This window comes from Tursiops truncatus, chromosome 3 (assembly GCF_011762595.2).
Source record: "Tursiops truncatus isolate mTurTru1 chromosome 3, mTurTru1.mat.Y, whole genome shotgun sequence".
Taxonomy (NCBI): domain Eukaryota; kingdom Metazoa; phylum Chordata; class Mammalia; order Artiodactyla; family Delphinidae; genus Tursiops; species Tursiops truncatus.
Window position 1 is genome coordinate 29066434 of NC_047036.1, and position 27238 is coordinate 29093671.

A 27238-nucleotide genomic window follows, 5' to 3' on the forward strand; every position below is an offset into this window, starting at 1 on the left:
TTTATAATGTATTGTAGTGACCTTTTATTAGCCTGTGACCTTACTGTATCATAGAGACGTAAAATTTTAGATCTGAAAAAGAATCTTAGACATCATTTAATTCTTCTTTGGCACATGAGGAAATCAGATCAGATATGTGTAGAGATTTGTTTAGGGTTATACAACTAGGTAGTGGAAAGTTAGTAGCAGATTCTGAGTATGCTGACTTTTAGTTCATTCCCCTTTCCCCCAGGTATTATTAAACCACACATTTTCTCATACTTTAGCCTTTCAGGGTCATTAGGAAATACATGGTTTGTCATGTAATGTAACAAATTATTTGATATTTCCTGGTTGGTTCAGCAGCATTTTCCTTGATTGAAATTTGGCCTCTGTTGACTAGAAATTGAGACAGCAAATCTAATAACGGAAGACTTGTATAAATCAATGTCAAAATTTTAAGATATGAAGTTCCAAGAATGCCACCCAAAATTTTAACCATTAAAGAAGGTTATATAATATAGCAATTGAGATTTTGTTTCAGATAGTAAATCTTGAGAATTATGATGAAGTCTTCAAAGGAGAAAATTATAAAAATTGATCATCCTATTCTGGTACCGGAAGAAAAGAAATTGTCAAGGTCCTCCAGCCAAAGAGCACAGGATACACCTGTAGTTGAACAAAATTGAGTTTACTGACTTGTTGCAACACATACCGTGAGGAACTGTGGGGCTTCTCTAGAAGAGGATGTTAGAAAGGCCTTATAGCATTTGGGTTTGTGTTAGGTGTTTTTTGGGGAAGGCTCAAGGAAGCAGTGCTTTGCTCTGAATTGGAACCTGTAAAGGGAGCATAGACAACTCTATGATTGGATATCTTAACAAAACTTATCTAGGAAGTGGGGAGAGCAAAGCAAGGAAAAAGAAAAAGCAGGAACCACTCATATCAGTCAGAATAGGGGGATGATATTTGATCATTTTTTGTGTTTTGGCCAATACTGTTTCGGGCTGAGTTCAGACATGATTACAGAGAGATTTTGTTTCTGTCTGAATCCATCAGGGTCACTGAGTAGCCTTGTCTGGTGTTGGTGTGATGTGAAATTGATTATGTTCGGCAGAAGGCAGAGGTCTAGCTGTGAGTGCTGGGCAAACTCCTAGCAACACCAGGGCCTAATTGGGCCAGGCCAGTACCCAGCCACCAGCAGCTGCTTTTCTCCCTCAAATGAAAGTAAATTTGCTTGGCTTTTTTTTTTTTTACATCTTTATTGGAGTATAATTGCTTTACAATGGTGTGTTAGTTTCTGCTTTATAACAAAGTGAATCAGTTATACATATACATATGTTCCCATATCTCTTCCCTCTTGCATCTCCCTCCCTCCCACCCTCCCTATCCCACCCCTCCAGGCGGTCACAAAGCACCGAGCTGATATCCCTGTGCTATGCGGCTGCTTCCCACTAGCTATCTATTTTATATTTAGTTGTGTATATATGTCCATACCTCTCTCTCGCTTTGTCACAGCTCACCCTTCCCCTCCCCATATCCTCAAGTCCATTCTCTAGTAGGTCTGTGTCTTTATTCCTGTCTTACCCCTAGGTTCTTCATGACATTTTTTTCCCTTAAATTCCATATATATGTGTTAGCATACGGTATTTGTCTTTCTCTTTCTGACTTACTTCACTCTGTATGACAGACTCTAGGTCTATCCACCTCATTACAAATAGCTCAATTTCATTTCATTTTATGGCGAGTAATATTCCATTGTATATATGTGTCACCTCTTCTTTATCCATTCATCTGATGATGGGCACTTAGGTTGTTTCCATCTCCGGGCTATTGTAAATAGAGCTGCAATGAACATTTTGGTACATGACTCTTTTTGAATTATGGTTTTCTCAGGGTATATGCCCAGTAGTGGGATTGCTGGGTCATATGGTAGCTCTATGTGTAGTTTTTTAAGGAACCTCCATACTGTTCTCCATAGTGGCTGTTAAAATGTGGTTGTAAAGCAATTATACTCCAATAAAGATGTAAAAAAAAAAAAAAAAAAACCTAGGCTAGGTCTTTGATCTTCTAGTGAAGGAGGAGCAAAGGACACTTAGCATAGAACGTGTAGGTCTATAGCCCCTTGTCTACAATCCGCAAATCCCCAAATCTCTTTAGTCATTTGGTGGCAAAACTTGACCAGAAATGCTGTGAGGCTACGTTTTGTCTTTATTTCTCCCACTCAAATGGTTTGCTGTAAAAATCAACTATGTCTGATTACATGTGCTTCCCCAGACTGGCGAGAGTGTTATAGCTTACCTGGCCCCAAGAGTAGGCCTGTATCTGAATTTAAGGATAGGGTCAACTATTTGTTCTCTGAGTACTGAGTTACCTTTAAATAAAGATGTTTGTACTGTAGTCATTGAGGATCTATTACTGAGCTTAACAATTGTGTAATTGATATAACCTGTTGTCTTAGATTAGGAGGCAGTAATAATAACAATAAAATGATCACTGAGCACTTACTATATGCCAGAAATTATGCTACGCACTTTACATGGAATTATCTCATTTAATTCTCAAACCAACTCTCAGGAGGTAGAACCCATCATTCTCTCTCTTTTAAAGACAGGACACTGAGGCTGTGTAACTATCCAAGGTCTTAGGGCTTATAAATGGTCAAAGAGTCAAACTAGAGAATATTTCTCCAGAGCCTGTGCTCTCCTCATTACCATTTGGAATGTAGAAGGCTTATCTTCTTTTGTGCTTTCTCCAGCTGGCTCAGGTGGAGAAACACATAGACCATTTTGCCCTCTGTCCCAGCCTAAGGTAGACAAAGGCCCACATCAAAGATTTCAGCAAATGAAAATGATGGGTATCAGATCTGAGGCTTGGAAGACTGGAGGCATGGCTGAGTGGCTGCTGAACAACGTTTCCCAGATGTAGATCATTTTAGAGCTCAGGGTGAAGAACGTCACTGGGGTCCCATGGTGCATGTATTTCTCATATTCTGCATTGCTCCTTATCCTAGAGTCAACCCACCTCTTCTTCCCTGTAGGTAATTCCAGTTGTGAGTGCAAATTAACTTATAGAGGTGGCCGTCATGAAGTTAGTCATGGTATTCCAGAACATGTACTGGGAAGGAAAATTTGATAAACCAAAGGGAAAAAAATAATCTTTCCTTTGAGTTTTCTTTTCTCCTTACTGTTTCCCTCCCCTCGCCTCTCTCCATTTCTCTTTCTCTCTCTGGCTTCTTATCTTCCTTTCCATACTTTTTAATCTACATATTCCTGGTTATCTGCTCTTTCTTCATCTGATTTCTTGCATGTATTCTTCTTTTTCCTCCTCTTTCATTTTTTCTATGTGTTTTCTCTCTGTTACTTTTGCTATAGCTCTTCACTCATTATTCTCTTCTGTGTTCCTGGGGTGTAAAAAAAAAAAAAGAAAAAAATCGGAGAGTGTCTAATACACACAGAGCTGCAGACACATGCTTTCATACTTATTTATAGTAAACTACTTGACAGTGAAGTAATGTGTTTACTGTTCTTCTTTGACCTTTATATCCAAAATGCCCCTATTTTAACCATATCAGAATTGCCTTATTAATAAGTCCTGCCACTTCAAAGGAAGTGAATTATGATTTTATTTTTCTAGTGACTCTTTGTAGCAAAGAGTTTGCTACAGACCATTTGCCTGATAAATTGAGAGTGATGGACTAGGATACAGTTATTCCCCAGTTATTCACAGGCTAGATTTCAGGTCTTCAGTCAACAGGAACAATAGGCAAAGGGCAAAATCCAGTGAGAGTGGAGGAACGAGACCGCCCAAAGGCAACATAGCAGTAGCCCCTGAATACAAAATAATAGTCTTTAGATTTTTAGTAGGAATCCATAGTCTGATGATGACTGTATGTCCAATGGCACTTCAGAAAGCTAAGAATAGGGACGGGCTATAGAAGAGAAAAAGGAAAGAAGCAGAAAGGAGAAAGCAACAGCCAGAAGAGGTGCAGTGCACAGCCAGAGCAGCCCAGATGGCACAGTGAGGACAGTGGTGGCAGCCGAAAACCAGGGAACAGCGTTGGAGGCCAGCAGTGGTGAGTCTCTAAGGAAAGGAGAAATCTGCAGTGACTCAGCAGGAGGAGCTGGCACACCTCTGCCTTTTGGGGGCAGAAGGAGCTATTTGGATTTCAGTTGCTTCCAAGACTACTGCTGTATGATGCCAGAAGGCACTCACTAGATTTTAGTGGTAGATAGCTTAGGGGCTCACCCCAAGAAAACAGAATCAGTGAGAACAGTTGACATCTTTTTAAACTACTTTATAATTATATTGATTTAACCTAAGAATTGGGGTATTATTGAGTATAAAATACTTTGAGAACAGATATTGGGAAAGCTTTGGGCAAAATTGTGGGCTGGTGTCAAATATGCAAGAGTTTTATGATAATGTGAAGTCTTCTGAGTAAGGACTCTGTACAGTGGCCTTTATGGAGCAACTCAACTCACCTCCCTGCAACCACGCACCAAGCATCAGTTCTACAAATCATGAAGAAATTATTTTTTCTTCATTTTCAGATAGCCACCTTATTACTAGTCAAATAGATAAAAGAGGATAATTCAGTATGAATGAGTTTGCGATACTGTGATAATATATAATATTTTATAGATATTTAGTATTGCTTTTGCCTAAAGGACTCTGATAGAAATACACTGAAGATTTTTGGACGATTTTGAAGTCATTTGAGAGATGATGGCTTTGTCTTATGACAATATAATTTATTTTATGTATCGATTTTGTATATCATTCTTGAATACTGTGTAACCCTATACCCTTCACTTCATAAGAAAAATACAAGGGACCCCAAACTAAGGACATTTTTAAAGAAAGCAAATTCTGTTTAACACTTAACTTCTTTTTCTGCGCTCATCATTACTTTCATACTATGTGGCAGGCATGGTATCAAGGAATTCTCATACATTACCTTTAATCTTTAAAATAGCTCTCCGAGATAGATATAGATATGATGAGGGGATAGAAACTCAGGAAGCTTAAGCTTAAGCAGCTTGGAAGAGGTTGCACAGCTAGTAAAAGGCAGAGCCAAGATTCCTGCATAGGTATCTCTGGCTCCAAAGTCTGTCTTCCTCTGGGCTGTCTCCATCATTGCACAGAAGACCAACTAGACTGGAGTAAACCCTGGAGCCAACAAGGAAAAGCTTGATTATGTTCAGCAGGCTTTATTTAAGAAGGTGCAGATGATTTCTGTAAAATTTCCATTGCAAAATGGTTAAAATTAAGTTTTGAGGTTTAAAGAAGTTAGATTGTACCTTACCTGGCCAGAATATGAAATCATCATCCACAGGTTTTACTGATAACTAAGGTATTAGAGTATAATTTTATAAAATATGCTGAGGGTTTGTTTTTAGAGCTAAGGTTATATGTTTTATTGGTTGTGTTTTGTTTGGTTTGATCAAAAGTTGTCTTTTCCTTCAAAATGTCATATGTTATCAACTGCTGATCTACATTTATTCAGGGGTCTTTATAAGATGTCTACTGTTAAACTTCAATATTTTCATTTGGTTATTACAAGATGCTTTTAGAAGTATTTTCATGGCATTTTGAGTTCAAGTTAAATTATGAAGTTTTACTCTATGTGTACATAATGAAAATATATAAACTCTATGTACAACATTATATTTACTTTTTTAATCTCTACGTTCTAAAATTCAGGTCCCAAGTCATTTGCAAAGGCATTTTCCAATGGCTATCTAATTGGAGAAGTTTTGCACAAGTTTGCACTTCAGGATGATTTTGCAGAATTTTCAGAAAGCAGGTTAGTGAGATTATTCCTTACTTTAAAAAAGGTCAATTCCTTTGGCATTTGGATGGTTTTAGCCCAAAGTTAACATTAAAGAATCATTTACCACAAGATTCCCCTAAACCAGCCAAGCATCCATTGGTATGGAAATTGCTGCTTCCTCACATATACATACTTCATAGTCCCAGGAGTATAATGGAAAGTTGTAAGGTTGCAGCAAGCCCTCATCTCTAGATGGGCCCCATTTTAATATCTTCTGTATTCCTGCAGTCCTGTGTTTTATCAAATTGGTGAAGCTTTTGCCCATCATTTCTCCAAAAGTTCTTTCTGCCCATTTCTTTCCCTTCTCCTTCTGGGACTCCCACTATGTGTATGTTGGTATACTTGACAGTATCCCACAGGTTTCTGAGGCTTTGTTGATTTTTAAAAATAAACTTCTTATTTTGAACAGTTTTAGATTTACAGAAAAATTGCAAAGATAGTACAGAGAGTTCCCATATTGTTCATATCCAGTTCCCCCTACTGCTACCATCTTATATTCATATGGTACATTTTGTACCAAAGATTTGTTGTAATTTTTATCTAATGTCTTTTTTGTTCCAGTATCTCACCAGGATACCACATTATATTTTATAGCCATGTCTCTTAGATTCTTCTTGGCTGAGATACTTTCTCAGACTTTCCTTGTTTTTGATAATCTTTACAGTTTAGAAAAATTAATAACTGGTCAGGTATTTTGTACATTGCGCCTCAGTTGGAATTTGTCTGATATTTTTTCTCATGATTAGAATGAGTTTATGTGTTTTGAAATTCTGTTCATTTTTCTTCATTCTTTTTCCTTTCTGCTTCTCCTATAAATAATTTCAGTTGATCTATCTATGAGTGTACCAATTCTTTCTGATGATAACTCAAATCTCCTGTTGAGCTATTCTAGTGAATTTTTACATTTCAGTTATTGTACTTTTCAACCTTAGAATTCCACTTGGTTCTTATTTTTATAATTTCGCTTTCCTTATTGATATTCTATTTTTGTTGAGATGTTGTTCTCATACTTTCTTTTTTAATGGTTAAAAAATGAATTGTTTTAGTTGTTTTAACATTTATAATAGCTGACTTAAGGTCTTTGTCTAATAAGTTCAGCATCTGGGCTTCCTCAGAGAGTTTCTATTGAGCTTTGTTCCCCCTATATATGAACCATACTTTCCTTTTTCTCTGTGTGTCTCATAATTGTTGAAAATAGACATTTAAAATAATACGAGTTAGCTCAGATTATCCCACCTTCCCATGGTTTGTGGTTGTTGCTGCTGCTTCTTGTTTGTTTAATGACTCTCTTGGACTAATTTTGGAAAGTCTGTATTCCTTGTTGTGTACAGCAGCTGAAGACTCTGCTTGGTTAGCTTAGTGAATAGAGCAAATGAACAGAGCTCAGCAAATGAACAGAGGTATTTTAAAATATCTTAAACTGATAAATCTTTCCTGACTGAGAGACTGTGAGTCTGTTGAGGTGTCTCCAATGCTTTCACAGTTTACAACCCTGCCTTAGCCTTTACTTCCTGCTTGTACAGGACCTCAAGATCAGCCAGAGGTGAGAGATTTGGGCCTCCTTCTGTCTTTCCCGCTTATCCAAACATTCCTACACATGCATATGGCCCTCTAGATCTCCAGGAATATATCAGAGCTTTTCAAAGCGCCCAATGGATATTTTATTCTTATATCTTCCTTTTAAGTTTTTGGGTAGACTCTTATTTGCTCCAGTGGTATCACTGCCTTAGGTCGCTGTGATCTTAAACAATTGCCACTGATTGTTTTTCACTAATACCCTGGGAATAAGTCTTCTTTCAGTGATTGAGCTCTAAAAATTATCAAATAATGACAATGTCCTGAGGATAGGACTTTTTGAGAAGGTTGAAACCTGTTTGTCCTCTCTGATGGCTGCTAGGCTGCTGGTTTTTACAGCTCCTATTGTTGCAAGGCTACTGTAGAGCTGGGGAGAAGGGAATGTGAGTAGTGCAAGTTAAAACGATCAAAAACTCTCTGTTTTAACTAAAATTAAGTTTTTTTCTTAAATAAATGTTTCTTAGATTGTTACAAGCCTTTGGATAATTTCTGGAGTTATGAAAAAGTTGATTTTCATAATTTTTGTCAGTTTTATTATTGCCTTTATGGAGGAATGGATTTTTGGAGGTCCTTGCTCTACCATTCCTGACATCCTGCTCCATCTCCATGTTTTAACCTGATATTTCCCACTCAAGTATTTCTTAGTTTTTGGTTGCTTGGAATAGTAGGCTTCCATTGAGCAGTACCTATGTTGCAAGACTTTAAGACAAAAGAATCTGGTACCTCCATTCTAGAGGTGAGTCATTCTTTCACAATCCAGCTTATGCTAGTTGTACAGGTAATAATAGTATAATACAAGAGGAGCCATGGACTGGAAATACATTTTCATGCCAAATAAGCATCTGTTGCTAATCCCAGACCATTTCTTAAGCTTATAGGGTACTGGGTAACATTCTAATACATACCCTACACCCCATGTCTCACATCTCTTCCTCAAGGGCAAGGGGTACACGATCCTTCACAGCTTAGCCCCGACTGCCTCCTCTGCCTGAGCTCCTAGCCCTGTGCCCACTCTGCTTCTACCTTAATTTCCTCCCCTCCAATGGAAGCCAGGATCAGCCTCTAAGGTATAAGATTTCCAGGGTAGCTAAGTCAGTGTCTATGCCCTTCTTTTCTCCTTTTGCTTTCTCACAAGTTGTCATATGACCAGATTGATTTGTGATGGTCTGCATGTAACCAGGTTTCCAACCCTTTTTTGTTGTTGTTGCTTATTATCCCTTTATGAAAGTTATAAAGTTATCTTGTACATTTACTTATTATAACACTGGTCACTTTGTTGTCAGTTTCTTTTTTTGTGTCTCTTTCACGTTGCACATTGTACATTCAAGTGCCTTAAAGTTATGGGTATGAGTTATTTTTCTTTGCAACCCCAGGGCCATCACAGGCCTGGCACATGTTTAGCTTTCAGTAAATGTTTTTTGAATTAATGAATGGCTACATATCCTGATAAATCCTGCATTTAGACACCTTGTTTGAACTTCTCCGTAGGCAGATAGAGCTCTACACCCACATTTTTAAGTGTGGTTTCCCCATCAGCTTAAGAAACTTTAGATATTTCAGTTTCTGTTTCTCAAGGCCTGTCTTACAAAATGCTTCCCTGTGTGACCCTCATCCACCTTTACAGCCGCATTTTCCACCGGTCTGGAGCCCTAACATAAACTGCTTTGGTCCACAAACATGTCATGTGCTTTTGTTATGCTTTGCAATTTTGCATATTAACATTTGTCCTTCACTTCCACCATGAGAAACTTTTATTCATCCTTAAGATCCAGCTAAAAATCCATCCCTTCTCTAAACTGTGTTTGGTCCCCTAGCAGATTTAATTTTCTTTTCCTCTTTGTTTTTTTCTCTTTGTTTTAATAACACTTTGGATGTCCCTTTTTTTTATTACATTAAGTTATAATTATTTATTTATATGTCAGTTCTTATCAGAGTTACTGCCACGTGAAGGAGCCCAAATAATGTTTGATAATGAATATATGAATGTTTACTCCTTAACTAGATTGCAAAGTTGCTCAAAGTTGCATAGTATGTTTATTCTCTGTGCTCCAGGCATTGTCCCTGGACCATAGCAGGCACACAATAATGTTTCTCTATTAAATAAATGAATGATTTCAGAAAGCATATCTGGTTCGGTACAGAAAACTTAAAGAACCATACTGATCAGATCATGCGTGCAGTATTTCACGTGTACTAAGTTGGCTCTTGTTAGCCAGGCCATGGAAGGCCTTTGTGTGAAATGGAGATAGGGACCCCATATGGATGGAGGTAACTGTGAAGACACAGGTCTTAGTGAGCAGAAAGACCTCTGTGCAAAGAAAAAGAAGCCCCTTTTTGGATAAAACAACCTCATGCCAGGTATTGCCCCACCCCTGCACAGGAGTGTGCCCTGAGTATTATCATGTGTAGCAGTCCTGCCTTTCACTCACTGAAAAGGACTCACTTTCTGTTCCACTGAGTCATTACCTTTCTTAACATGGGGAGAGGGACCTACTTGTCCTGACAACCAAATACTATCCATCTTTAGTTCCTGGAACAACCCACATTTTTTCCAGGGCACATGGTATTTTAAAGAAGGCAAGAATTAGTAAATCTGTGGATATGACCTTTGTAATAGTGTATTTAGTGGGGAAAAGGACCCTTCTTTGTAAAGCCTGTGTTTTAGACAGCTAGCTAGTGCCAGAGCTCATGATTTGGGGATTTTTGTGTAATATTTTCTAGGGTCTTTAGTCTAAAATGTTAACAGTAAACTAAATCTATGTTGCTAATAATTAGAAGTTATTTGCTTTGGGAATTACTTAATCCTAAGAATAACTCATCTAACTCTGAAAGAATTCTGTTTGGGATATCTTTAGTCCATCTCAGAGGGTGAAAAATGAGCAGATTAGTTAAAAGAATAAAAAGTAAAGGAACATGGACATCCCTTGGGAGGGCAGCTTCTAATTACCTTGTGAGATGTATTCCATCACCAGGTGGCAAGGAGGAGAGGAGATTGATAATCCCTTGGCAAATAAGGACTGCAAGTAGAGAGGGAGAAGACTTTTCCCAGAATACATTCCTTATCCCCTCGGGCGTCATCATTTACATCATATGCTATGTCTTCAGAGCAAAGATGTCCCAGTGGATTCTCTGGGTTCAAAACCAACTGTTGATTATCATGTTATACTGATTGAGCATATACTGTAACAAGAGTGGACTCCACCAATTTACACACCAGTTATATTCCCAAAATTTTGGTTGGAAATTTAGAGTATATATTAAAAGCTTCCAGAGGGAAATACTATTACACCTGGACACTTCGGCCAGACCGTAAAAGCCATTTTAAAGCCTACTGTGTCACTGAACCCTAGTGTTAGCAGGCTACACTGCATTCTGGGGGTTGTGTAATACAAGAAAGAGGAGGGGAAGTGTTCTTCACTTTTATTGGGTACAGGGCTAAATTTTGATAAAATTTGGAAATGAATAGTGTTTGTTTTTGCATTCTCCCTCCCGAATTATGGTGCCTCTAACCTCTGAAGCCCAAGGTTATGACCCAGGCAAAATCTCTGAAAAGCGGCTCTCAGGCCATATCTTTCCAAGTAAGTGTAGTGGACAAGGCATACAGGACTCCTAGGATAGGAAGGACATGAAATGATGAACTGAGATGGAAGATCAAAAGGGGATGCCAGGTGCCCATCCAAGGAATGTGAACACAGGTCTTTGATTTGACCATCCTCTGTCACAATAAGACTCTTCAAAACATGGTCTGCTGTACCCTAATCATTTTAGTCCTGTGTTTGTTATCTCAAACTGTAAGGTCATTTGTGGGGGAACAAATTGCAAAACTGGACATGACATGAGAAGACCTAAAACAATGTTTTACCCTTTTTGTTGATAAGATTACCTTGTAGCATTCCTTATCTCTTCTTATCCCCTCTAAGATCTGTTTCTCTTTATCAATTTAAAATATTTCATTCAAAGTTTGGTTGATGTGGTATGCCACACTAAATATACTTAACCAAATAGAGGAAATAGGAAATACGATAAGTTATACCACAGAACTGGAAAAGGAATTCAGTGTCTTGTGTCACTACATTTGTTGACAATTGGCCTTTCCATGATACTGGCTCCTTATTTATATTTATAAATCATTCCTACATTTCCCCAGATCCACCTCCTTGGCAGCTAACAGGCACTTTTAGACTAGATTTTAGGAGGTTCACAAATACCAGCAAATGGTATACACATTTTGTGTATCTGCATGAATGTGTGTTTTCTTTCCTGTGGAAAAGGTTTCATAGCTCTCATCAAATTTCCAAAGGATGGTATATGTGATTTAAAAAAAAAGGTTTAGAACCACTGCTTGAGAGCTATCTCTTGAGAAATAATATACTAGGAACAGTATATAAAGTTTAAGAAGTGCTAATTGGGCTTCCCTGGTGGCTCAGTGGTTAAGAATCCGCTTGCCAGGGCAGGGGACACAGGTTCGATCCCTGGTCCGGAAGGATCCCACATGCCGCGGAGCAACTAAGCCCATGCGCCATAACTACTGAGCCTGTGCTCCAGAGTCCATGAGCCACAACTACTGAGCCCACATGCAACAACTACTGAAGCTTCCATGCCTAGAGCCTATGCTCCGCAGCAAGAGAAGCCCATGCACCACAATGAAGAGTAGCCCCCACTCACTGCAACTAGAGAAAGCCTGCACGCAGCAACAAAGACCCAATGCAGCCAAAAATAAATAAATTAATTAAATAAATTTTAAAAAGAAGTGCTAAGTGATCTCTTTCAGCTTCTAAACATTCAGTTGAGGTCATTAAAGGTCACTGTATCTTCCCCAAATAATATTATAGTCCAAAATGAAGTTATTGAGTGAGTAACCCTATAATATTAGAAATTCCACCAACTCCCTCTGTTCTAAAGTATCATCTTTTTTCAGGGAGAGGATGTGACTTTGACTTATATTTAAGTATATTCAGTGTATTTCTTCCATCAAAGAATGTCACTGAGATTTTGGAAGTTAAAGTAAGGAGAAAATAGACCAATGGTTAAAATTGACATTTGCATTCAGTTGGATCACAGAGAGGCACAAAAGTTGAAAATGCATCTAACATCTTTTGCTTTCTTTCTGCCACTGGATTCACAGGCTTATTGACAGCCCTAGGTCATTTGAGACCTCTATTACAACAGTTACATCAATGTATCTCTACTTGTTATTCATCTGTTTTCCCACTATGAACTCCTAAAGGGCAGGGTGTCTTATCTTTGTAAGACTTTAATAAATTTATAAAAATTTATTAAATTAAACAAATTATTGGTATAGTTGAGAGAGTAAATTAATAAATGAATTAATGAATTTCTTCTAAAATGTGAGCCTAATTTGATGATAGGTGATTCAATAATACATATATTGTAGAAAGTCTTTAGCGATTCTTGAAGAAGTAATATGAAGTGTACAGTGAAGATTACATAACTAATTTAGTTGTATAGCTAATGTTATTTAATTAAATATTTCTGATAATGCCTGAGGGGATTACTGTGAAAGTTGTCACTGCAACTGAAAATAAGATTATTTTCAGGTTCTAGTAATGACATCAGTTGAAGAAATGGACATTTAAATTGCAATTTTGTCTTCTGAGTAAAATATTTTTCAAAACAATAGTTAAGATTTTCCATTTAGAAGAAGAAATTTAGTTATGTTTTTGTACTGACTTCTTGCAGAAATTCTAGCATCTATTTAAGTAGAAGAGTATATGAAATTAATGGGTTTTAGTTTAGCCATTCAAGAGAAATAAATGCATGGAGTTAAGACAATACATAAAATCTCAATGTATCTACGTGATTAAGTGGTTTTAGAGAGGATTGATATATTTAAAAGAACATGGAATAATTCATAATATGGGATCATGGTAATACCTCTGATATTTGTTGTTTGCTTTATTTCAGTGTCTAATTATGTAAAATATTTTAATGCCTAGGATTTCAAGTGCCAAACTTAATAATTTTTCTCGCTTGGAGCCCACACTTCACCTTCTGCGTGTGCAGTTTGATCAGAACGTGGCCCACGATATCATCACAGAAAAGCCTGGGGCAGCCACAAAACTCTTATATCAATTGTACATTGCTCTCCAGAGAAAAAAGAAAAGTGTGCTGACTGGAGTGGAAATGCAAACCATGCAACCCCTGACAAATACAAAAGTTGAAAACATGAAAAGCGAGACTTTTCGAGATGTAAGTACATAAAGAAACATTATAAGCATATCGCAATATAAAGCTTGGTAAAGGGACACAGCAGTGATGTTGCATTCTCAAAGAAGCCCCATTGGGCATATATGTCTCTGATGTATGTTATTGGCCATATTTGGGTTTTATTTTATATTAATATTTTCAATTCATTTATCCATTTTTGATGCCTCTCTCCATCCTATCCACCAATTGCCAATAACTTATCAACTGTTTGCTCCTAATTCCCAGTGCTTTTTGTGCCTGCTCCTCTCTTTTCCATTTCTACCCCTATCCTATCTGCTCAGACCTCCTGCTGAGCTACTGCAGTAACCTACTAACGCGGCTTCCGATCTTCAGGCTTCCTACTGGAGGTTAATCAACCGCTAGGTGAATCTGCCCTCAGTTCCACTTTTGTTGGTTTCTTCTGCACAGAAACCTTGCTAATTTACAAATAATCTTGTCACCAAATTAGACTAGCATCCAAGTTCTTTCACTAAAGAGTCTCATTCTGTCTTTCTAACTTCATTTCTTCATAAACCTCAGCATAAAGTCTTTCTTCTGCATTGATTGGCAGCCTGTCCTTGAATAGGACTTGTATATTTCTGCTCTTCCCTCTCTACCACCCAAGCTCACCCTTCTCCTCTCTCCGCTTCCCCCAAACATTCCTCCGTCTACTCTGTGCAGCCTTCCCAGTATACATGGACTCTTTCTGCGGAGCTTGTAGGGCACAGGTAATTGTTACTCTTTGGTGTTAACCTCCTGTTGCTGATAGTATTGACTAACTTTCATTATTTATCTATCATATGGCCTCACAAGATTTTTGGTTCCTCAAGTTCAAGAAATATGCCTAGTACAATGCTTTCAACGTTGCAAATACTCATTGTCTCTTGATTATTTGATACAACTCTTTAGTTGACAAATCTCTGTAGTTCCTGTGCTGTTTCCTTATGATAAGTGAAGGCCATTAACTTTTCCAGGTCTGTAGGATAATGGGGAGTACTGTACTGATGTACTGCACAATAATAAATGAAAATAATTAAATTTTAAAATTTAATTTATGAAGCAGCAATGACAATAAATGTGGGAGCTAATTCCACTTTTAGATTTGTCTACTCTTGGTGGACAACCTTATGAGTCTGGTAGCAGAATGAACTCAGCACCCACAGAGAGCTAGAAATTAGATTAGGCTGAAAGTCAGTAACTTAGTATCTCATCCTGCTTCCTTCATGTGCAAGCTGGTTAACTTTGGGTTGGTCCCTGGAACAGTCTCAGTCTCACTTTTTCAAACTGTAAAAACAAGGATGTTTATCTCTACCTGCCTGAGAGTTAGGTTTTTTGGTAACTTCAAGAAAAACAATATATAAGAAAATTCTTTGTAAAGTATAAAAGAGTCAGTGTAAACAAGTGCTGCAAGTGCTGTAGAGCTGAGTCCAAACAAAAAACCATTGGGTTTAGTGTTGGCCACGGTGACTTTCCAAAGTCAATTACCCATTTATTGAACAAAGATCTGTTGGGCTCCTACTTTATGTCAGGCACTCACAAGTGAGTAGTACAGGAAACCCCCCAATTCTCTTAGAGCTTACATTTTGGGGAGAGAAAAATGTTTCAGCAGAGTGGTATGGATTTCAGTGGAGATGAGGAAGAATGGAGCATAGACTATTCTTTCAAGACACGTGGAGATAAAGGGGAAGAGAGAATAACAGTAGCTGCAGGGGAGAAGCTCAACAGAAGTGTGAGATTATTTGTTCATTTTATGGACATGGAGACTGGGACAACTTGGCAGTTGAGAAAAAGAATCAGTGGCAGGTGATGAGTGGTGAAGAGACCCTCTGGGGAAGAAAAGAGGAAGAATGAGTCAATGGTTCAGATGAAGGAGGAGATATCTTATGAAAAAAGTAGAGATGCCTTTTTTCTTTGATATAGGTGGAGGAAGATGCATGTGTCTATTACATATTAATATCGATAATGATGAAAATTTATTGAACATACATAGTGAGATGCCAGGCCCTGTTCCAGGTGCTTTATGTATATTATCTCATTTGACCTTCACAACCATCTTATGAGATAGGTACTTTTAGTGTTCCCATTTTACAGATGATGAAACTGAGAGAGATTAGGTAACTTGCTCAACTTCATGAAGCTAGTAGGTAGTAGAGCTAAACCTCAAACCTAGGCACTCTGACTCCACACATTTAACAGCAGGTTATTTGATGGCTCAATGGATATTTCCTGGGCTGGGGGGAAATAGAATTAAGTTGAAGAAAAAGAAAAAAAAAAATATATATATATATGTTGAAGTGGGGTGGTAGGATGTTGAAGGACCTTACATGTTCGTTGCCACTGTGAAGATGGAGGCCAGGACATTTTTAACAGTGAAAAGAGCAGAGGTGTGTATAAGTGCTTAAAGACAGCTCACAGGGCCTTAACTGATCTTCCGAGTAAGTGTCAGTATCTACTGAGGCAGTTTTAGAAAAGAAGGACCAAGAATGGTTTGAGCAATGGTACCATTTAAAAAAAAATTTTTAGTAAGTCATCAGCTTCTAAGTAGATTACTTTCGAATATAAAAGTTTTAGTTAAATACGTTAGCCATTGCTCTGTGTCCCACTTCACAATCATCACTGAGAGTTCATTTTCTTTTACTATTGTACCCTCATTGCTGGTGGCCTGGAAGTTTTCATTATTTCTTCACTTTTTACTAGGAAGTGGCTTAAGTAATGGAAAGAATCTAGCTTCTTATATTATCTCTTTTATGTTGAAATTGGTTTTATAAATTACTTTTATGAAAATGAATTTGTAAGGATACAAATACCATGCATTGAAAATTAAACTCAGGGCAAAAAGTTTAATTATAAAAGCATATATCATGCATTTTTATTGTCCTTACATCAATTAAGGGTGTGAGTGATTGGTATGGGACTTGAATTTGCTTTAGCCATCAACAGTAGTAATTCATAGAAATTTTATTCTGAAGGCAAATTTTATGTGTGCTTATAATGACAATATACTCTTTTTTCTCTAATAATGAAATCTTCTTGAAATGCTTTCTTCATTTAGAGACATAGAAACCTGATACCACGTCAAACTGATTTCAATCTGATGCAGGTTACACATAGGTTTCAAGAAAAATATAAACACATGAACAAAGATCTTGTCCACATGCATTTTGAGAAACTTGAAAAATTTCAAAAACTCCAGGAAGAACAAAGATCTTTTAAAATCTAAAAGGTTTTGTAGAACAATTTTTCCAGAAACTCATTAGTGCATATAGTATATTGTTTGCCACTTATGTCTATATTACGCATTGCATAGGCATGAATCCAGCCCGAGCTGCCAGTTCCTGGTACAAGCCTCATGCTCTGCCTGCTCTCACCTTTCTCTCCCTCACTTTTCCCCTTTCTCTGTCTCCACCTTTGCTGATGGTCGCATCTTCCTGCGGCAAAGAACTAGAACTGCCATTCTCTGGAACAGTGGGACAACTTGACCTCTTTTTAAGTTGTCTGGTAGAAATGAATGCTTCAGATGCTTCAGGGGTATGGGGGAGGGTTGCTACCCAGAATGAAAACACACACATTTGATCGGCATAATTTGGGGATTCCAAAATTGTGTTTCAATATCATACTTTTCAAAATAAGTTATATTGACTCTTCCATTGGTTAATTGCTGAGTTCCGAAAATTTCAATGGAAAATTTGTGTATCTGTGTACCCGTGAGTGTATAACATTGCATATTATTCTGATGAACTGAATAACTAAACTAATGTGTATGGGATATTTAGCAACGCTTGAGCAGAAGACGACAAAATGAAATAATGGCTAAAATCCAAGCAGCTATCATACAGATTCCCAAACCCGCATCAAATCGTATTCTGAAAGCACTTGACGCTCAAAAAGCGTTGAAAAAGAAAAAAGAGGCAGAGGTAAGTGATAACCCTTTAATAATGTGTTGTGTTTATCTTAATGAAAGGATGATCTTTCCCTAAAACATATAGAGACTTCCCTGAACTCCCTACTTCCTTTTTGAATTACTTCTGGTATTGTCCCTTCTCATTGAAAACTCCTCCACCATATGCATATCCAATCCATTTTATAGTTATTTGTTCAGAAACAGAGAATGTAGCTTTAGGACAGGGATGGCAAATTCTAATAAATGACAGAACCTGTGCGGCTCCTGTGTTGTGGATTCTGTGGTTACTAGCAAACTATGCCAGAGTGGGTGCTGTTGTAACGGGTCATGATACCCATGGGTACAACAGGGGCCAGTCCAAGTACCCATACCATGCGTGTGCCATTCCTACTATTTGCTTTTCCTCAATACCTCCTCCCCATGCTGCACTGTTTTCTATGAATCCTAGAAATGTTAAGCAAATTGCTTGCTCTCATCATATTTAAATTTAAGATACGTACACTATTGATATTTTACTAGACCATGCCAGCTGTCAATCATTCCAATAGGATATAATCTCATTATATTTCACAAGGGAACAATACTACATTTTGATACTAATTCCTGCAATCTACACTGTATACTACTATAATGATTGTTAGGGATATTCTCTCCCTTAAGAAAAAAGATTAATAACTACCATTTATTGATCATCTGCTATATGCCAGGTTGTGGGTTGGGCACTTCACATCATCTTTAATTTGTAAATAATTCTCTAAGTAGGGTATTATTTTCCCCATTTTTTAGATAAGGAAAATGAGACTCAGAAAACTGACATGTTTTACTCAAGTACACAATGCTGTTAAAGCAGAGATTGAGACTGGATTTCTAAATCCATTGTATTTTATATTAATTCACATTTTTTTAATATTAAAAAATCCTATAGTTAGATTCTAAAAAGTACTACCCACAGAGGCTTTTTTCTGACCCCATTTTAGTAAAAGTATTTAATTCTCATGTTTCCCTGAGTTGATTAAAGCTTATTAATAAGGATTTGCAGTAGGCAGAGGATTAGCTAAAATTAATTTTCAGAGAGCAAATTAATAGTGTAAGTAAGGTTGCACAATCTTAAATGTTTAAAACACTCAAGATGATTTTAAAGAAATATTTATGTCAAGGTTTCCCTGGTGGCGCAGTGGTTGAGAGTCCACCTGCTGATGCAGGGGACACGGGTTTGTGGCCCGGTCCGGGAAGATCACACATGCCACGGAGCGGCTGGGCCCGTGAGCCGTGGCCACTGAGCCTGCGCGTCCGGAGCCTGTGCTCCGCAACGGGAGAGGCCACAGCAGTGAGAGGCCCGCGTACTGCAAAAAAAAAAAAAAAAAAAAAAAAAAAAAAAAAAAAAGAAATATTTACGTCCAAAAAAATGCTTATTCTCATTTAAAAGAATTGTAATTAAGAATGCACGTCCTGACTGTTTGATAATCTTTATTCTCATTAAATGCCCTTTGATGTACTGTCAGAGCTAGACTTGTGAACTGAATGATTCGGGTTAGGCAATTTTCACCTTCTTTTATATATATTTAGCCTAGTCTAAAAGTAACAAATCAGAATAGAAAAATATTCTAGAATGTAGCTTTTCAGATCTTGCTTCCTAAATAGCTTGAATTAGTAACGCATGTCACTTTATACATTTGAATGAATGTGGTAAATGAAAATTTTCAATGTTTTTTTAGAGGTGAAAAACTGATAATGAATTTCCTTTAAAGGATGTGGCCAATGAGATTAAGAAGTTTGAAGCATTAATAAAAAAGGATCTCCAAGCAAAAGAAAGGTGGGATGCAAATTATCTCAGTAATCACAAAACTGCATTCTGTTCTACTCTAACTTTTGAATATTTAGAAATAGTTTACCTGAAATAGCTGTTCCAAAGATATTTTCACCTTGTAGAATCTTCATTAAGAGCGTATATTAAGGAAGATAAATGAGCTAAAATTCAGATTAGTTGTTCATTAACAATTTTTGTAAAATCAAAAGGGAAAGAGGCTATTATGAGATGTGAGGTTAATTTATTTTTCTATGTTATACTTACCCTTGTAAGTTCACACATATTTTTTAAACACTCACTAACATTTTTTCAAGTTACATTAATTTACATTTGTCACAAAAAAGCCATTATTACTCTAGTTTGGTTGCTGTCATGTTGCATCCTCAGCATTTAGCACAGGGACCAGCAGTAAAAAGTTGTTGGATGAGTTTGTTGACTGAATGTCACTAAAACAGTTCAATGAGTTCTTTACAGAAAGTGCCTGGTTAATGGGCTTCTCTTTCCTAAAGATAAAGATCTTCTCCCCTTTTGTTTCCTATTAGGGGTCATTGACTCACAGAAAATAATTGATTAGGGACTACACATATAGGAACAGCTTGAATTTCTCTGCATTTTTTTCATGGAAACTATCTAAACTCTTCTCCTTTATGTTTTATAGAATAGGAAATAAATCTCTTAAAGAAGAAAAATATGCATGAATTATACACTTCAGTTCCATATTAATATTTTTGAGGAGAGGGAATAGAGTCAAATGAGGAAGAATAAGAATGAGCTAGAAGGAGAAGTGGTGAGGAAGTCAAGGGTGAAAGGAAAGTGAAGCAGAATGAAGAATGTATACATTAATCGCCTTTCCCCCTTCCCTCTGCAGAAACTCCTGATGTCCTACTCTGAGCCCTCCCCATATTCATCAGTGCTCACCTCACTCCTAAAATAACCACAGCCCAAGCCTACTCCCCCATGCAGCTGCCACCTGACCCCCGCCACGCCCACCCTTGACCTTGGCCCATGAAACCACTCCACTTCTTCCAACTCTTTCACTCATCTCCCCAGCCACATGTTCCGGAATGATAAACAGACGGTGTCCACCAGAATGACTATCTTAAAATATTGAAACACTCTGTTGCTTTTGGTGAATGGTATTCTCTGCAGCCCCGCAGCCCACTCCTTTCTTGGGACACCTCGATTTCCACACAGTTTAGCAACCAGAATCAACACCAAGCACAGCAGCATCTCCCAATCCCTGTACCAGCATCCATTTTGATTCATTAGTGTCCTTGCCCTGTCTGTGGTTCAATGTTTTAAAGATCCTTCCTGTACAAACATTCACCCTCATCCTCATTGCCTTCCCAACCCAACCTGAACCCTAGGCCTCTCTATCAGTTAGCTTAGAAACCCCAAAACCAGAGTGGGTTAAATTAGATGGATAGTTACTTCTCTCTCCTATAATATTAATAGAAATCAGAAGGTAAGCAGCCCAGGGCATGTGTTGCTGCTCCAAGGGCAACGAGGACTGAGCCTTCCTTTTAGTTCCACCGTCCTGATGTGTGGTTTCTGTCTTCAAAGTCACATTCGCAAATAAGAGATAGCTTCCGAGGCTCCGGCCATTTGGCCCACGTTCCAATATCAGGAAGGAGGAGAGGCAAAAAGTGGACATCCAATCTGAAATCGCTCCTTATACGAGCCTTCCAAGAAGCCCCATATAACATTTCTGCTTATGCCTTATTAGTCAGAATTCAGTCACATGGCCATACCTAGCAGATTGGGAGGCTGGGAATTGTAGACTTTAGCTGGGTAAGTTGTTTTCCTGAATAAAACCGTGGCTCTGTTTTGAGGGAAAAGGGAGGGAAATAGAAGTGTCTATCACAAGTCCTTTCTCTGCAGAAGCCTCCACTTGGTCTTGCCAGAGATTTACCGCTGCGGGCCCATGAGATATGGACATCCTCACTTCTCAGAGCAGCAGGATAGGGCCTGGGGCAGCTAGAGTCCCTGGACCAGTCACCTGTGGCTGTGAGCAGCCCCATCTGTGACTCCAAATCCCTTCCAGTACACTTCACAAAAGACATTTTTTCTGATGGACCCCCAAATAAAAAATGTTGAGAAGCGCTGGTCTAGAGCAAACTTTTAAAGAGAAAAGAGCTATGGTACAATATGGCCGTTCTTAATCTCTGTTATTGACCACTGCTTCTTTAGTTCATTCTGAATCCTTAGCTTAGAATCAAGCATGTTCTGGGCTTTTCCAGAAACTTCACACTACTTGATGACAGAGAGCACTAAAATCATCTCTTGGGTTGACCTTAGGAGCAATTTCTACAGCTGCCCCTTTCACAGCCTGCCTTTGAAAGACTTTCCCAGGAATGTCACTTCAAAGTCTATCTTTTCTCTTTTGTGAAAGAATGAAATGATGTCTCAGTGAGAGCAATGCAAGAACAACCACTGCTGCTTTTTCCCCACATGAACTACTTCTTTATTTTTTAAGACAAATAATAAATACCGTCTGCTCTTTGTTTCTTTAGCTGAGGCTGTTGGCTGCTGTAATCTGACATTTGGATTCACAGATTTACCTTAGTCTCCTTCTAGCAACTGCTTATATATATACACAAATTTTGCCAAGGTTCCTATCACTAATAATTCATACACGTACAGTTATTAACTCTATGGAGGCCTGGAAAGCAAACAGATATAAAGAAAACATAATTATTGCCCTCAAGAAACCCACATCTCAGTAAAATGAATATTTATTCAAGTAAATATCACGTAGCTTTCTTCAGGCCTTAATTGGCGTAAGACAGCAGATGGGTGTATGTATGGATGGTTGGACAGACTGATTGATGAACAAAGGAGAACCAGTATCTTAAGTATATTGTTGGTGACATAAATACAGTGTTGAGAGAGCTATTAAGCCATGCTCAACCTGAGGCAACATCTTTTAAACAACACATTTAAGTAAAAATATAGTAAGGATTTTGATGAAGGATCTGAAAAAGTTATGCCACACAATTTTCATAAATACTTAATTGCACTAAATCTTAATAAATAAATATGGTTAAAATTTGTCCTTGATCTTACTGAGGCTTTGTTAGCTACACAGTTTCTGCTCAGTGACTCTCAGTGGCAGAATACAATCGAAGGTTGGGCCCCTGCTGATAAAATAACCAGAATTTCAATGTGTGATTTTTTAAGTTATATTACACTTGTATAGTGCTTCTTAGCGTATTATTTGAAATTTAGCAGACATTAGCTACATGTCAGGACTATGAGGCACAGGTACACAGGAGAGTAAACTAGGATACTTTTCTTCTGCGCTCAGAGTTCAACTGGAAGCAGCAAATGTACAAATAATGAACTATAATAAAATATCCATACCATAAATATGTGATTATTAAACAGAACTAATTATAATTTAAGAATTTTAATTCAACTATGTAAATGATTTTGATCTTTGATTTAATGAAACTGCATGGCCTCAGATTAAAAACAACACGTGTGATTATTCATTAAACATGAATTAGCTATGCTTTTATAAGAACACTTCTGTCTATATGAGAATTGATGACTGTTTAATCCCTGCCTACCATAATAATGTGTCCTTGTCTTTTGAATAAGATTATAAGTTATATTTTAAACTGAACACATCAATAACTTATGACATTAAGAATAATAATTATTCATAATATTAAAAGTCATTATTTCTTGGCAAGTAACGTTATATCTTATACCATTGTACTGTTGTATTCTTTTTATTTTTTAAAGAGTATGCAGATGAGAATTGATTATTTGATCCTTATGTACACAAAAATGTATCTTTTAATTTTAAAGGCAACTTTTGAATGAATCTATAAATTCTGTACTAAGCCACCATTTGCCTCACTAAATTGAGTGTGTTTGCTTTCTGTTGGTGAGACCACCAACTCTTCCTGATCTGTGAGTTCTGGACATGAGGTAGGACAAGAGCCCCAAGGTAGATCTTCTCACTTGGGTCTCCAGGACTTGGGCAAGAGGCTAGGTCAGACCCGTGGTACAAGTCAACTCTCCACTGCTGAGCTTCTAGTAAGAGCTGGGCTGCTGCCCTAAGGAGCTCATAGAGCAACTTGCATTCACATAGGTGAGAGGAGAATTGTAGTGGACAGAACCATCCATGGAAGTACTCTCAGGGTCCTCACATTAGTGCACCTGGCCAACTCTTGTAGAAGTATGCCTTCCCTGACACTTGGGTTATCAATATTGCCTTACTCTTGACTCCAAGCAGGGGAGGCAGGAGGCCTAGAGCCAGCAGGAAGAAGAGGGAGAGAAATCCAGAATCTCTGGGCACAGTGAAGGTCATGAGAAGTAAAAGAGTAAGTAAGTAGGCGCCAGTCCTAGAAAGAAGGCTATGCTAAGGACCTCACAGATACAGAGTCCAGAAATGGGGTGAGGCAAATGGAATCTGTTGATAAGCTGTGGATCTCACACTGAAGTTCTAATATTTGCTTAGATGCTTGTATGAATAAATGAACAGAGCACTCAAGGGAGCCATCTCCAGAGGTCTTCCTCCACAGTCACAGTAGTGGTGTGTGATTGAGTTATTTTTTAAAATTTAAATAAAAACTATTGTCCTTAGTGCATCCAAGACTTCTTTAGATACAACAGGCCAGACAACCGCTGATTTGTTAAACACTTATTCGGATGATGACTACATTAAAAAACTCCAAAAGCGCCTCGAAGAAGATGCTTTTGCACGACAGCAAAGGGAGAAAAGACGGCGGAGACTCTTAATGGACCAGTTAATAGCCCACGAGGCACAAGAGGTAAGATATTTAATTGTTGATTGAATAACAGTGCTGGAAGATTTTACAAAATGTAGTCTTTTATGCACACATATGTGTATCTTATGTATGTATTATGTGCTACTCTGAATCAATGTCACATCCTCACATCATAACAGCAAATAACATTCAGAAAACAAATCTACATAAAACATTTACTAAAGAATCTAAAATCTGGTAATGGTTATACAGCACTGTGAATTTACTTAATTGTACATTGAATTATACACTTAAAAATGAATTGAAATGGTAAATTTTATGTTACACATATTTTACCACAATAAAAAATACTGACAAAATAGGAATCTAAAATCTATGTCAGCCATGTATATCTATTGTTACATTTAGAGGTAAAAGGAAACTTTTCATCCAGGTTTTATTAGGTATAATTGACAAATAAAAATTGTATATATTTAAGATGTATAATGTGATGTTTTGATATATGAACACATTGTGAAATGATTACCATAATCAAACTAATTAACACACTCATCACCTCACCAAAAAAAAAATAGTTACCATTTTTGTGTGTGTATTTGGTGAGAATACTTAAGATCTATTTTTATAAGTTCAACTTTTTTTAGATTCCACATTTAAGTGAGATCATGCAGTATTTGTCTTTCTATGTCTGGCTTATTTCATTTAACATAATGTCCTCCAAGTTCAAACATGTTGTCACAACTGACAGGATTTTCTTCTTTTTTAAGGCTGACTGTATTCCATATATACACACACACATATGTGTGTATGTTTATGTCTCACATTTTCTTTATCCATTCATCCATCAATGGACACTTAGGTTGTTTCTATATCATGGCCATTGGGAATAGCGCTGCAGTGAACATGGGGGTGTAAACATCTCTCTGAGATACTGATTTCACTTCCTTTGGATATGTACCGGAAGTAGGATTGCTGAGTCATATGGTAGTTCTATTTCTAATTTTTCAAGTAAACACTATCCAGTTTTCCATAGTGGCTGTACCAATTTACATTCCCACCAACAGTTTACAAGGGTTCCCCTTTCACCACATTCTTGCCAACACTTGTTATCTCTTGCTTTTATTTTATATTTTTTGATAATAGCCATTCTAACAGATATGAGGTGATATCTTATTCGGTTTTGATCTGCATTTCTCTGATGATTAGTAACGTTGATCATCTTTTCAAATACCTGTTGGCCATTTGTTTGTCTTCTTTTGGGAAATGTCTGTTCAGGTCCTTTGACCATTTTTTAAATTGGGTTATTTGGTGTTTGGCTATTGAGTTATTTGAATTCCTTACATATTTTGGATATTAACCAAAATGTATGTTTCACAAGTAGTAATTTCCCCCATTTTGTAGGTTGCCTCTTCACTCTTCCAATTGTCTCCTTTCCTGTGCAGAATTTTTAGCTAGATCAAATCCCACTTGTCTATTTTTACTTTTGTTGCCTGTACTTTTGGGGTCATGTTAAAAAAATAATTAAAAAATAATTGTTAAACTAATAATTTAAAAAAATAATTGCCTAAACTAGTGTCAAGAAATGTTTTTCCCTATATTTGCTTCTAGTAGTTTTATAGTTTTAGGTCTTATGTGTAAGTCTCTAATCCATTTTGAATTGATTTTTATATATGGTGTGAGATAAGGGTACAGTATCATTCTCCTGCATGTGGATATCCAGTTTTCCCAGCACCATTTGTTGTAGAGACTGTCCTTTCCCCATTGTACAGCCTTGGCACCCTTATTGAAGATCAATTGACTGTACATATGTAGATTTATTTCTGGGCTCTTTCTTCTCTTTCACTGGTCTATATGTCTGTTTTTATATCAGTACCATGCTGTTTTGAATACTTCATCTCTGTAATATATTTTGAAATCAGGAAGTGTGATGCCTACAGTTCTGTTCTTCTTACTCAAGATTGCTTTGGCTGTTTGGAGTCTTTTGTGGCTCCATATGAATTTTAGTATTGTTTTTCTATTTCTGTAAAAAATGCCATTGGAATTTTGATAGGAATTGCATTGACTCTGTAGATCACTTTAGGTATTATGGACATTTTAACATTATTAGTTCTTCCAGTCCAGGAACATGGGCTATCTTTTCCATTTATTTGTGTCTTCTTCAATTCCTTTAAGTAATGTTTGATAGTTTTCAGTGTGGCTCTTTTGCCTCCTTGGTTGAATTTATTCTTAAATATTTTATTATTTTTGATGCTATTGTAAATGGGATTGTTTTCTTAATTTCATTTCAGATAGTTCATTGTTAGTGTGTAGGAATGCAAATGATTTTTATATGTTTATTTTGTATACTGAAACTACTGAATTTGTTTTTTGGTTCTAACATTTTTTTTTAGTCAGTCTTTAGAGTTTTCTATATGTAAGATCATGTAATCTGCAAACAGAGACGTTTTACCTCTTCCTTTCTGATTTGGATGCCTTTTCTTTTTCTTTCTTGCCAGTTTCCCTGGTTAGGACTTCCAGTACCAATAGAAGTGGTGAGAGTGGGCATACTTGTCTTATTTTTGATCTTAGAGGAATGGTGAAAATCTAAAAGCTTTTAGCATCATACCTTTAGGTATGATGTTAACTGTGAGCTTATCATATATGACCTTTATTATGTTGAGTTACATTCCTTCTATACCTAATTTGTTGAGAATTTTTATCATGGAAGGATACTGAATTGTTTCAAATGTTTTTTCTGTATCAGTTGATATTATCAAAAAGGGAACTTTTAAATGAAAACATGGAAAATTAGTTAGTCCTCTCAGTTTGATCTACTCCAGTGGTTCTCAAAGTGTAGTTCTTGGACCAACAACATGAGCATAAGCAGGAAACTTTTAGGAATGTGAATAATTAGGTCCCGTCATCCATGTTAACAAGCCCGCTAGGTAATTTGATGCAGCTATAGATTGAGAATCACTGATCAGCTCTTATGTTGAACATATATTTACTGAACCTCCTCTGTGCTCTGGGCACTTGTCGTAGTCCCAGGATACAACCATGAACAAGAATAATGGGAAATCTTCTCTCACAGACCTTGCTGTTTGGGAGAGGATCTGTAAACAAGCAACTACATTGGAGTGTGGAGGTGCCATGAGGGTGATGGGAGGGACAGGTGACACATGGGAGGGAAGTCCAGCCCTGGCCTGGTTCAGAGA

The 27238-nt window shown here is 37.3% G+C and overlaps 1 protein-coding gene across 1 annotated transcript in view; it reads left to right on the forward strand.

Annotated features, from left to right (window-relative positions):
* The window catches only part of SPEF2 (sperm flagellar 2), a 171758-nt gene that overhangs the window by 5707 nt on the left and 138813 nt on the right, over nucleotides 1-27238 (forward strand). The window contains exons 2-6 of the mRNA XM_033852786.2: nucleotides 5683-5785; nucleotides 13345-13597; nucleotides 17368-17508; nucleotides 19244-19308; nucleotides 23900-24086. Coding sequence (XP_033708677.2) covers nucleotides 5683-5785; nucleotides 13345-13597; nucleotides 17368-17508; nucleotides 19244-19308; nucleotides 23900-24086 — 749 coding nt within the window. The remainder of the gene's footprint in view (nucleotides 1-5682; nucleotides 5786-13344; nucleotides 13598-17367; nucleotides 17509-19243; nucleotides 19309-23899; nucleotides 24087-27238) is intronic.